We start from the raw sequence: 13,768 nt of genomic DNA on the forward strand, positions 1-13,768 counted from the left end.
AGAAACTCAGAATTAGAAACTCAATATTCATAATTCAAGAAAAACCTGCAGAGCCTTACAGTTGACACAGATCCCACATGAAGAACAGAAACACTGAGTTCTTGCACTGCTGTGCAAGAGCTGCCTGTCCACAGATGGAAACAGGAGAAGTGCAGCTTTAGTTAGTAGCACCAACCATATTGAGAGTTAAACAGATGACATTCTCACACCTCTTGTTGGCAATTTTGCCCAATATAAAGTAGTTGCCCTTATTTGCCAGTAGAATTTATATTTAAAGTGATAGCTCTTCCAAGAATTTTGAGGGCATTATTAAACACTGGACATGGCAAATTTAAATTAAAACAATCACGCAGTATACAAATCTTGTATCAACATTATTTCAAGCATGTTAGCTATAAGAATTCTCAGAGAGAAGGATGGGACCTCTCATACTTCATTGGAGTCATTGATTCTATTGTATTCCTTTGATCTACTGTGAATGCCCACAAAAGATGAATCTTTGGGTAGTATATGGTGACAAATAAATACTTTGATAATAAATTTACTTTGAACTTTAAGTTTGAATGAGTAGGTGGCTACCCTTCACTCGGATGGGCACACAGTGAAAATCCCATTGTTCCCAGAAAACTGAAACTACAGTAATACAAAGTTCAAAGTAAGTTTATTCTCAAAGTACACATATGTCACCATATACAACCCTGAGATTCATTTTCTTGCGGGCTACTCAAATCTAATAACCATAATAGAATCTATAAAAGACTATACAAACAGTATAGGCAATGAGTGTGCAAATGACAACAATAATTCAAATATAAACATAAATAGAAAAAAATAAATAATAATAATAAATAATTAATATGAAAAATATAAAATGCGAGTTCTTGAAAGTGAGTCCATAGTTGTAGGAAACAGTTCATTGATAGGGTGAGTGAAGTTAATGAAGTCATCTTCGGAGACTGAACACTGCACGGGGCTTTAGCAAGATATTGACTCAACATACTTTGCATTGCCCTGCCAAACATATCTTCCTCCCTTAGACTAAGAAAGAGACCCACTTTCTCCTCTATCTGTGTCACCAGCACAGACATGACCTGAAAACAGCAAAATGAACAGCTTGCTTAACACAGCATTTATTGACCCAAGTCACAGAAAGGTCTGCAAAGAGCAAATAAATTGGACCAGAGGCATGAGGTTGAATTCTTCTCCTCAGATTCTGCATGATATTGGATGGTAGAGATCACGGGTAAGTATTGGTGGTCAGAACCACATTGAACATCAAGACAGCCAATCACATCTGACTGAAACCATTGCTACAATGCCATTCAGCTGCTGGATCTTCCAGAAAGCAATTGATGCCCGATTGCCAAACAAAACAAATAAACCTTCATCTGAATGCATTGCCACCTGCCATAGGAATAAGGAGGTTCTTTTACTGACTCCTGCATCTTGTTACTAACCCAAAGAGTTTAGTAGAGTTACACTAAATTGACTTCAGAAACATCTGAATCAACATAATTGACCAACCAAAACAATGGAGTTGGTAACCAATGCCAATTTAAACAATTGGAAAAGCTCACCAATGCCTCTACTTTCCAAGGAGGCTGTAGACAAAGCACGTCAATAATCATGACATTCTACTGGTACGCAGTACAGAGCATCTTAACATGCTGCATCACTGTATCAAAGTCGAAGTACATTTATTATCAAAGTATGTATACTTCATACAACTTTGAGATTCACCTCCTTACAGGCAGGCACAAAATAAAGAAACACAATCATACCCATTTAAAAAGACCGTCAAACACCCAATGTACAGAAAAATCAAATCATGCAAACAACAAAAGTAAGCAAAGAACTGAAGTTCACTAAATTTAGTCCACAGCCATGAAGGCAGTCATCACTGCAGCCGATTCAGGAGCCCATTAGTTGCAGGCTACAGCTTCAGTTCAACACACAGGTGAGTGAATCTTGCAAAGCAGCATTCCCTCACCTCCTCGACACCCTGACCTTTTTAATCTGGCCTGACCTTGGATTAGACTGTCCAGACCTTGGGTTGTTCCTCGCTCCCAGATCAAGGCCCTGCCACTTCTCTGTGCTCTTGGGCCCAGACCCTGCCACCTCTATTCAACCGGTATTCAAAGTTTCCAATTCACTCTGTGCTTAAATCAATCAAACCTCAGATTCTTCTACATTCTCGGGCCTGGGCATGGTATGAAAACTGCACTATGATGGATAAGAAGGCTCTGCAGCAGGTAGTCAAAGCTGCCCAACACAACACCGGCACCAGTCTACCCAAGAACATATATGCACAAAGATGCCAGAAAAGGGCAGGTAACATCATGAAGGATGCCACCCACCTTGCTCATGGGCTGTTAGTCCCACTCCACCAGGGAGAAGACTACATAGCATCCTTGCCAGGAGCACCAAATTCTAAAACGGTTGCTTTCCACAAGCAGTAAGGCTGATTAACACCTCCACCCACCAACCCATCTCTCCACATACCCAACCACTACTAATTTATCATTTCCTATCAGTTACCTTATGTACAGACACTCTTGTGCCAAGTGTCACTTTATGAACATACAATTAACCTTTGTATACTGTATAAGCTACGTTATGCATTTACATTTGCTGTGTATTTTCAATAATGTTTTCTTTATCTTATTGTGCTTTTTGTGCTGCATCAGTTCTGGAGTAACAATGATTTTGCTCTCATTTACACTTGTGTTCTGGAAATGGCATTTAAACAATCTTGAACATCAAGGCTTCAGTGATCTTTTGCAGCAGTTCATGTATTCTTTTACACAAACACAAATTCTACATTATGTCAGAGCACATTTAAAAGCATATCTATTCCAGTAACATTGAATAGTTTGGCTCCTGGGAGAGAATCAAGAAATTAAACCAACTCTGCACACCTGAAGATTTACCTTCAATTTATAACTGGATACTCACAAGCAGATTGTTTTGAGAGGATCAGGAGTTTCCGCCCAGATAGTTCAACAATTTGTGCTCATTTGACAGAAGCAACACAACAGATAATTAAATTTAACAATCAAATGATTGATACACAAAATGCTAATGGCACTCAGCAGGTCAGGCAGCATTTATGGGTGAGAATAAAATGTTTAGAGGAGTAACACCTCATAGTCTGCTTGGATAGCCTCTAACCTGACTACATTAACTTTGATTTCTCAAACTTCCTCTAATTTTTCCCCCTTTTCCTTCTCTCTGTTCTATTTCCCATTCTGGCTCCCCTCTTCATCTGTCATGTCAGTCCATGGCCTCCACTACTGCCATTATGAGGTGAAGATCAGGTTAGAGAGCCGTACATATTCTGCCTCCGCCTTGATGACATGAACATTGATTTCTCCAACTTCAGGACATTTCTTCTCTCTTCCTCCTTCTCTCGTTTTCCATTCCTCATTCTGGTTCCCTTCTCTTCTCACCTGTCCTTCACCTCCCCCATTGTGCCCTTTCTCCTTCCCTTTCTTCCATGGTCCATTCTCTTCTCTTCTCTAAGATTTCCTCTTCTTCATCCCTTTACCGTTTACCTTTTCTAAGAATTATCTCCCAGCTTCTCTCCTCATCCACCCACCTGGTTTCACCTAAAGCCTCTCAGCTTTACTCTTTCCTCCCCCCTCCACCCCTGTCCTCTTATTCTGACTTATTCCCCTTCTTTTTCAGTGTTGATGAGGGCTCTTGTTCTTGGTAACCCATTGCTGGAGAGATGAAGTTGCAGAGATATATGAGTCTCAAATCAAACCAATTCCCCTGGCAATACTGCATTTAATTTAAATCTGGTTTAAATATTAAAATCTGGTCAACCCAGGTCCTACAATCAGTTTGTACAGCTAATTGCACGCACACACCATTTTATCTTAGATTAAGTTCATTCAGTCACACTGAGACCCCCTCCAGTCAATAATTGATTACACTGCTCCACTGCACTGATTAACAAGAAATTTTACATTCTGGCTTATGCAAACACGAGTGCATTTCACCATAACCAAATCACTGTAAGACTCTGGCACATTCCAGGGATGTCTCATGACTGCAGCCCATGTAAACCTTCATGCCAATAATAAAAGAAGGATTTCTTAACAAAATTCTGAAATTCTATGTTCTGAGATACAGCAAGTGATAACTAGGAAGATGGTGCAAACGTTTCAGTTTTGAAATACATCAGTCATTATAAAGAGAAGGCAACAGGCACAGCTTTAATTGTGGTGGCATCATCTGTGTGCAATTGCCCTCACTGAAAGACTCACCGATATCAGTTTCTTTGTGATTCTTGATAAATTCAGCCAATTCAAAATTGCCTGCTATTATCGCCACCTGAAAAAAAAATGCAAAGTCAGCATGACTGACAGACAAGGCGAAAGCTGAGCAATGAATTGCCTTTTAAAATCACTGACAGTTTCCATTAGAAACTCCGAAACATCTACTCTGTATCATATGTGGCAATATATCATTCTGCAGAATCTAATGCACTCTCAGCAGATCTTCACTACACTTCAAATTTACGCCATACATTGAGATAAAATAACGTGCGAGATATAATCAGAATGTACAGAAAGATAGCAAAGTTTCAATTTAATTCATTACTGTGCTGAATCAACAACAATAAAATCCTGTCACCATTTTTCATAACAAAGCAATTAGAAGTAATTAATTCTGATGTGACATTTTTATTGAGCATTTGCAACCCAGTAATGTTTCAGAAGGATGTACTGCCATGATATATTCTACAATAAATATTGGCGAGCAACTCTCCTACCTAGTTAGAAAATCCATAACCCTTCATATTCGCTGGCTGCCTTTAATTTCCTTTACACATTTGAAATATGCCTTGAAGGAGGCTGACTGTGAATAACCCTCAATCTATTGAGAATAATCACTGTGATTGATATTCACTTTCCAGAGTCCGAGAGAATTATTGTTAAACTCAGCTTTCTAGCGCAGTGTCATGACCAAAGGGTCAGAGTTGTTGGTGATAAAGTTAAATTTTGCTTTGCTCAGATTTTAGTTGTAAGCAAGAACCAGACTCTATTTCTTTATGTAAATTGCAAGCAGCAATCAGTTTAAAAGGTAGATGCATAAATTTGCAAAGTGAAGAAACCAGGAAAACTCTTGTCTGCATTAGCCAAACACAAGACAAACACAAGTTCTATCACTTAGCACATCAGACATGGATACAGGTTAGGATGCTTTTGTGCTCCGAGAGTCATCCCTCACAGCGTTAACTGTGGATGTTTGGGATCTCTGAAACCAGAAGTTTTAAGACCATCTGTGTGAGTTACTTTGTCCCAGCAAAGATATCCAGAAAACATCACATGCAGAAGAGGTCATCCAGTAGAAAAATAGTATTAATATTGGGAGCATTGGGGACTGTTAGGAATGGCAAGGAGACTGGAAGAATGATCCAGTTACAGAAAGAAGAATGAGATTTCATTCCTCAACCTTGTGTTCCTACAATGGATGACTCGTTCATGTGCAACTCCTTATGTTCTTCTAGTTATAAGAATTGTACTTGTGCTTGGAAATCTTTTGTAACTTGTAAATCTTTTATAAATTAGAAATCTTGTGTTAGTGTTAAATGTGTGTTAATAACTATTGTCTAAATTTAAATATGTATCATAAAAAATAAACTCTGTTTAAACTATTGAATTAGCTTGTAAGTATTTCTTACTTGGGAGGGAGGGGTCCCACCACTCAAGCAATGCATCTTCGTAGCTAAAGCCTCACTGCAGTGAAGGCAGGGAAGTAAGTTTCACCCATAATATTCTAAACCTTTCATATCCCATGTACTAGTCCAACTGCCTTTTTCAAATTGTCATGGTAACTGCTTCAACCACTTTGGCTGTTCATTCCATATACCTTCTGTATACAAAAGTTGCCTCTCAAGTTCCTAATAAATCTTTCTCCTCCCACCTTAAAGCTTTGCCCTTTAGGTTTTTGATTCCCCACCCCTGAGAAAAAGACTGAGTACCTTGACCCTGTCTATGACCTTCAAATTTGAATACACCTCATCTTCTCCTTCATTCCCCAAGTCATAAAATAAACATCAACTGCTCATTATTTCAAGGAAGCTTGCTGTGTGTAAATTTGATGCTCTGTTTCTTAGGCAACAATTGAAATGGTATATCATTGGTTAGAAATCAGTCTAGGACTTCTCAAAATCAGAAAAGATCTATCTGAATGTACAGCTGGTCACCCAGGAGCAATGGAGAAACAATACATGCTTAGGTGAGGGGAAATGTCTCAGATCTGAAACATTAAGAGTTTTTCTTTCCACATGTGTTGCCTGTACTCTTGAGTGTTACGAGCATTTTGTAATTACTTCAGCTTTCTAGGACCTCTCAGTTTTCATATTTTTATTCAAATGTGTAGGATTTTTCCTCCTGAAGTGAAAGATGCATCAATTCTGTATCTCTTTCTATTCATGCTTTCTGATGACCATTATTGACTGTCATGTTGCCTTCTGTTAAAAAAGCTGTTGAGCAAACATTAGTTGGATGCGTTGCCAGGAAATGCTGTCAGAAGAGGAATATCCTCCCAATGAAAACAGCACTAAGATAGCATAAAATACCAAAGTTCAAAAAAAAAATTATAGCAGTCTGTATATGTTACCATATACTACCTTCAGATTAATTTGCTTGAAGGCATTGACAGGAAAGAAAAAGAATACAATAGTGTAGCTCTTAGTGCGATACTATTATGGCTCAGAGTGTTGGAGTTCAGAGTTAAACTCCGATACTGTCTTTAAGAAGTTTGTGCATCCTTCCTGTACAATGCTTATTTCCAGGTGATCTGTTTTCCTCCCACAGCCCAAAAATGTACCAGTTAGTAGGTTAATTGATCATTATAAATTATCCTGTGATTAGGCTGGTGCTAAATAGGTGTGTTGCTGGGCAATGTAGCTCATTGGGCTATGAGGGACTGTTCCACACTTGTATTCGAAATAAAATAAATAATTTATTAAAAACTGTACATAAACATATAAAAACAGACAATCAAAAGAAGAGAAACTATACAGATAAAAAAAATGAGAAGGATTTGTAAAAAGTCCTTAAAGTTGAGACTGTAAGTCGTGGAATCATTTCAGTGTTGAGATGTTTCAAGTTATCCACATTGGTTAAGGAGTCTGTTTGGTTTAGGGTAAGAATTGTTTCTGAACCTGGTGGAGTGGGACCTAAGACGATTGTACCTCCTGCCCAATGGTAGTAGTGAGAAAAGGGCATGGCCTGGATGGTGGTGGTCTTTGATAATGGTTGTTGATTTCCTGTGGCAGCACTCCATGAATACAACAGGACCCTTTATCCCATGCTCCTTTAAACTCAATGGAGCCCTTTACCCCATGATATTTTAAAAATTTCTTATACAACTGTGTAAAACATTCAACAACAGTGAAGTAAAAGTGCACACTGGAGGAATATTCATTACATGACCTGCTGACTACCACCAACAGTTTGCATTACTATGAATTTCCAGCATCTGCAGAACCTTAGTGTTTGTAACGGATTGTGGGGAAGAGAGAAATATGGACCAAATGTTCCTCAGTTGAAAGAAGCAAAAGGAATTGGTCAACAGCCATTTCAGTGACTAGAAATCAGTCTATTTGGATCCTATAGAGATCAATAATCAATCTATTGGTTCCCAAGGAGATCAGTATTCAGCCTATTGGGTCCCACAGGGATCAACATTCAGTCTTTTGGGTCCACAGAGATCAATACTCAGTCTATTGGGTCGAACAGAGATCAATGCTCAGTCTATTGGGTCCAACGGAAATCAATATTCAGTCTATTGGGTCCAACGGAGATCAATATTCAGTCTATTGGGTCCAACGGAGATCAATATTCAGTCTATTGGGTCCAAAGGAGATCAATATTCAGTCTATTGGGTTCACAAAGATCAATATTCAGTCTATTGGGTTCACAGAGATCAACATTCAGTCTATTGGGTCCAACGGAGATCAACATTCAGTCTATTGGGTTCACAGAGATCAACATTCAGTCTATTGGGTCCAACGGAGATCAACATTCAGTCTATTGGGTCCAACAGAGATCAACATTCAGTCCATTGGGTCCAACAGAGATCAATATTCAGTCTATTGGGTCCAACGGAGATCAATATTCAGTCTATTGGGTCCAACAGAGATCAATATTCAGTCTATTGGGTCCAACGGAGATCAATATTCAGTCTATTGGGTTCACAGAGATCAACATTCAGTCTATTGGGTCCAACGGAGATCAACATTCAGTCTATTGGGTTCACAGAGATCAACATTCAGTCTATTGGGTCCAACGGAGATCAATATTCAGTCTATTGGGTCCAACGGAGATCAATATTCAGTCTATTGGGTTCACAGAGATCAACATTCAGTCTATTGGGTCCAACGGAGATCAATATTCAGTCTATTGGGTTCACAGAGATCAACATTCAGTCTATTGGGTCCAACGGAGATCAACATTCAGTCTATTGGGTTCACAGAGATCAACATTCAGTCTATTGGGTCCAACGGAGATCAACATTCAGTCTATTGGGTCCAACAGAGATCAACATTCAGTCCATTGGGTCCAACAGAGATCAATATTCAGTCTATTGGGTCCAACGGAGATCAATATTCAGTCTATTGGGTCCAATGGAGATCAACATTCAGTCCATTGGGTCCAACAGAGATCAATATTCAGTCTATTGGGTCCAACGGAGATCAATATTCAGTCTATTGGGTCCAACGGAGATCAATATTCAATCTTTTCAGTCCCACAGAGATGAACATTCAGTCTATTAGGTTCCACGGAGATCAATATTCAGTCTTTTAGGTCTGACAGAGATCAATATTTAGTCTATTGGGTCTGACACTGATCAATGTTCAGTATACTAGGTTCCACGGAGATCAATATTCAGTCTATTGGGTCCCACAGAGATCAATTGCCTTCTGTAATGTATATTAATGATTCAGACCTACTTCTAGGGGATATGATAAGGAAGTCTGCCAGTTATATTTTGATTGGCAGTATTCCTCGGAAGCACCTTGGCGACTTTAGTTTGCCAACAGTGCCGCACAGATTGAAGCCACTGAGCTGGAGATGGTTGCTTTGAGCATTTGTGTGGTAGTATCCCAGGGTGTAATTTTATGCCTCATTATCTCTTGAGTTTTCAATTGCTTTCTGACGACAATATCCCACGTAGGCTCTTTCATTGTACTTCTTGAGCAAAAAGTCTATAATCAGTCAATGCCAGAAAGGCAACAATGAGTTGACACTTGGCACACGAGTTGCTGAAGAAGAAATGCAAAATAATGCCACAATAACTGGAGTTCAATTGTGAATCAACTGTTTATTAGAGATGGTGTTCAATTTAAATGGGTCATTACTTGGGGCTATTCATTTGCCACAGAAACTGCAGAGCTTTGTCTCATTACTTTTGTGGGTCCATGCTGAGTATATTGGTTGCTGCATTTCCTGATAATGCACCAATGGCTACACTTTAAAGGGATTTCCTATAGCCTGAGGATATGAGGGCTGCTATGTGAACGTAAGTGAATGAAAATTTCTTCAGAATTCAAAGGTTTATTCAGGAATCACCAGAGCTACAGTAATAAGACACATTGAACCAACATTCAAATACAGGATCTAAAAGCTACTCTATTATAACAGGAGGCTCCTGGAGTGATAACTCACAGAAAAAGGCCCATCAGTCCACTGAGTTTGCATTTCAAAGTAAACTTATTATCAGAGTACATACTGTATATGTCACCATATACTACCCTGAGATTCATTTCCTTGCAGGTCTTCACGGTAGAACAAAAAAATACAACAGAATCACTGAAAAACTGCACAGAAACCCAAGAAAGTCTGCTGATTCTGGAGGTCCAAAGCAAAACACACAGAATACTGGAGGAATGCAGCAAGTCAGGCAGCATCAGTGGAAAAGGCCGAGACCCTTCTTCAGGACTGAGAATGGAGGGGAAAGATGCCAGAATAAAAAGGTGGGAGGAGGGGAAGAGACTAGCTGGAAGGTGATAGATGAAGCCAGATGTGTGAGAAAGGTCAAGGGCTGGAGTAGAAAGATTCTGATAGGAGAGGAGAGTAGACCATAGGAAAAAGGGAACAAGGAAAGGACCTGGGGGAAGTAACAGGCCGATGTGAAGAAGTAAAAGATCAGAGTGGGAAATGGGGGTGGGGGGGGGGGCGGGTGGAAGGAGAAATCAACATTCATGCCACCAGTTTGGAGGGTAACCAGATAGAAGATAAGGAATCAATATTCATGCTATCAGTTTGGAGAGTACCCAGATGGAAGATAAGGTGTTGCTCCTCCACCCTGAGGGTGGCCTCAACTTGGCACAAGAGGAGGCCATGGATCGACACATCAGAACAAGAATAGGAATCGGAATTAAAATATTTAGCCACAAGGTACTCCTACATTGGCAAACAACCAATATGCAAAAGAAGACAATCTGGGCAAATATAAAATAAATAAATACATACATACATCCAGTATGCACATAACAGAGAACATGAATTGTAGAGTCCTTGAAAGTGAGTCCATAGGTTGTGGAATTCAACTGTCCTTTTACACTGTTCCTACATTAATCCCATTTGATTTACACATAGATTTTGCAAAGCTTTTCAGAGTGACAGAAAGACCTTGCAAACTTTCACACTCATTCAGTAGTCAAGCTAACTCACAGAGTAACACGACACTGCATTTTCATAGATGAAGCAGTAAATTCACCAGCATTGCAACAGTGCTGATGTGCACTCATCTACCGTAAGACCACCAAGATATAGGGGCAGAATTGGGCCATTTGACCATTGAATCTGCTCCACCATTTCATCATGGCTGATCCAATTTTCCTCTCAGCCCCAATATCCCTTCATGCCCTAACCAATCAAGAATCTATCAACCTCTGCCTTAAATATTCATAAAGACTTGGTCTCCACAGCTGCCTGTGGTAAAGAATTCCACAGATTCACCACACTCTGGCTGAAGAAATACATCCTCACTTTCTTCCTAAAAGGATTCACGTCTATTATGAGGCTATGTCCTCTGGTCTTAAGATGTTATACTCTCCCACCATTAGAAGCATCCTCTCTACATCCACTCTATCTAAGTCTTTCACCATTTCAATGAGGTCACCCCTCATTCTTCTGAATTACAGTGAATACAGGCTCAGAACCATCAAACACTCTCCATATGACAAGCCATTCAATCCTAGAATCATTTTCGTAAACCTTCTTTGAATCCTCTCCAGTTTCAGCACATACCTTCTAATTTAAGGGGCCCAAAACTGCTCACAATACTCATAAGGTGAGAGAGAGAGAAAAGGAGATAGGGAATGGTGAAGGGGAGGGAGCTTTACCAGAAGTCTGTGAAATCAATGTTCATGCCATCAAGTTGGAGGCTACCCATATGGAATGTAAGCTGTTGTTCCTCCAACCTGAGTGTGGCCTCATCACGACTGTGGAGGGAGCCATGGATAGATATGGAAGTGGAATTAAAATGGGTGGCCACTGGGAGATCCCGTTTTTTTTGGAGGTGCTCAGTGAAGCGGTCTCCCATTTCTTCTATCTAAGTGCATGACCATACCAATTACCAATATTGTATTCCATCTGCCATTTCTTTCCCCATTCTCCTAATCTTCCTAATCCTTCTGTTCCTCAAAACTACATGCCCCTCCACCTATCTTCATATCGTCTACAAACTTTGCAACAAAGCCATCAATTCCATCATCCAAATTATTTACATGTAACATGAAAAGAATCGGTCCCAACACCGACCCTTGTGGAACATCACTAGTCACTGGCAGGCAACCAGAAAAGGCTCCCTTTATTCCCACTCTTTGCCTCTTACCAATAAGTCACTGCTTTATCCATGCTAGAATCTTTCCTGTAACTCCATGGGCTTGTAGCTTGTTAAGGAGCCTTATGTATGGTCCCTTGTCAAAGGCCTTCTGAAAATCTAAGTAAATGACATCAACAGATTTTCCTTTGTCTATTCTGCTTGTTATTTCTTCAAAGAATTACAACAGGTTTGTCAGGCAGACTTTTCCTTGTGAAAATCATGCTGACTTTCACATTACCGCACCAGTATTAATTCACACTGATTCATAGGTCTGGTTAACTTCCACAGACTGATAGAATAATGTTATACATTCTCAAATATACATAGAACATTACCGCACAGTACTGTCCCTTCGGCCCACAATACTGTGCTGACCTTTTCACCTACTCTTAAATCCAATCTAACCCTTACCTCCCACATAGCCCTCCACTTTTCTATCATCCATGTATCTGTCTAAGAGTTTCTTAAACGTCTCTAATATATGTGCTGCTACCATCACCCCTGGGAAGGCTCTTCATGCACCCACCACTCTTTGTGTAAAAAACCTGCCTCGAACATCCTCCCTACAGTTTTCTACAACTAGCTTAAAATTATGCCATCTCATATTTGCTATTCCCACCCTGAAAAAAATGTCTTGGCTGTCCACTGAATCTATGCTTCTATGATCTTGTACACCTCTATCAAATCACCTCTCATCCTCCTATTGTCCAAAGAGAAAAGACCTAGCTCACTCAATCTCAGTTGTGGGTGGTTAATAATGTTCTACCTCAATACAATGTGTAATGATCTGATGTACATGAACAGAGTTCAAAGTAAATTTATTATCAAGTATGTGTATGTCACCATATACACCCTGAGATTCATTTTCTTGCAGGCATTCTCAGTAGAATAAAGAAATACAACAGTATGCAAGCAAAGCTTTCTCATTGTATTTTGGAATATATGATGATAATAAACCAATTATGTACCTGGATCAGTTTGTATTTCCTCAGATTATTGACTGCAGAAAAATTTTCCCCATATCAGAGAAAGCTAAAACTAGAGGATATCGATTTATGTTAAAAGGCAAAAGATTCAAAAGATTCAAAGGGAAATCAGAAGTGGTGCGCTGAATGTCCTTTTTCCGTGTTGTATGAATCATTAAGTCTTTGAATCAGACTGAAGATTACCATTCAAATTCCTTATTAGGATTCTGACAAACAAACCAACATCCATCATCAAGGACCCGCACCATCCAAGCTGTGCTCTATTCTCCCTACTGACATTGGGAAGGAGGTACAGGATCCTTAATTTCCACACCACCAGGTTTAGGAAGTTATTACCCTTCAGACACCAGGCTCTTGACCAGTGTGGATAACTTCACTCACCACAACTCTGAACTGATTCCACAACGTACGGGCGTATTTTCAAGGAATCTGCAATTCATGTTCTTAGTATTAATTCTTTGCTATTATAATTATTTGTTTTTCTTTATTTGTTCAATTATTTTCTTTTACACATTGATTTTGCCAATCTTTGTGTTTAGTTTTTCATTGATTCGATTGTATTTCTTTGTTCAAATGTGAATATCTGCAAGAAAATAAATCTCAGAGTAGTATATGGTGGCATATGCATACCTTGATAATAAATTTACTTTGAACTTTTGAACAAATTGTATTCAGAATCCTGCATTTCTTGTTTGTACAGATTTCAATATTTGTGTTTCCAACGAAACTATACAAATATATCAATTTCTGCATCTTGCCTTGATCTGGCATACACCCCCCTCCCAACTGGTGAGTATCTGGATGCACCACGATGTGATGCTGATGTTAATACCTGCCAACTGACCAGTTCCCCAATCCCCCAACTACTGCAATTCGACAGACGATATGAATTTTGAACTTCCCCTCCTCCACACTGTATGATGGGGAAGAAT

At 39.4% G+C, this 13,768-nt stretch overlaps 1 protein-coding gene across 3 annotated transcripts in view; it reads right to left on the reverse strand.

The window, feature by feature from the left end:
• The window catches only part of shank2b (SH3 and multiple ankyrin repeat domains 2b), a 1,185,964-nt gene that overhangs the window by 780,155 nt on the left and 392,041 nt on the right, over positions 1-13,768 (reverse strand). For all 3 annotated transcript variants that reach the window (XM_073049802.1, XM_073049805.1, XM_073049804.1), the window contains one exon: positions 4,272-4,338. In XM_073049802.1, the coding sequence (XP_072905903.1) occupies positions 4,272-4,338 (67 nt within the window). The remainder of the gene's footprint in view (positions 1-4,271; positions 4,339-13,768) is intronic.

Source organism: Hemitrygon akajei, chromosome 6, assembly GCF_048418815.1.
Source record: "Hemitrygon akajei chromosome 6, sHemAka1.3, whole genome shotgun sequence".
In the NCBI taxonomy this organism is placed as follows: Eukaryota; Metazoa; Chordata; class Chondrichthyes; order Myliobatiformes; family Dasyatidae; genus Hemitrygon; species Hemitrygon akajei.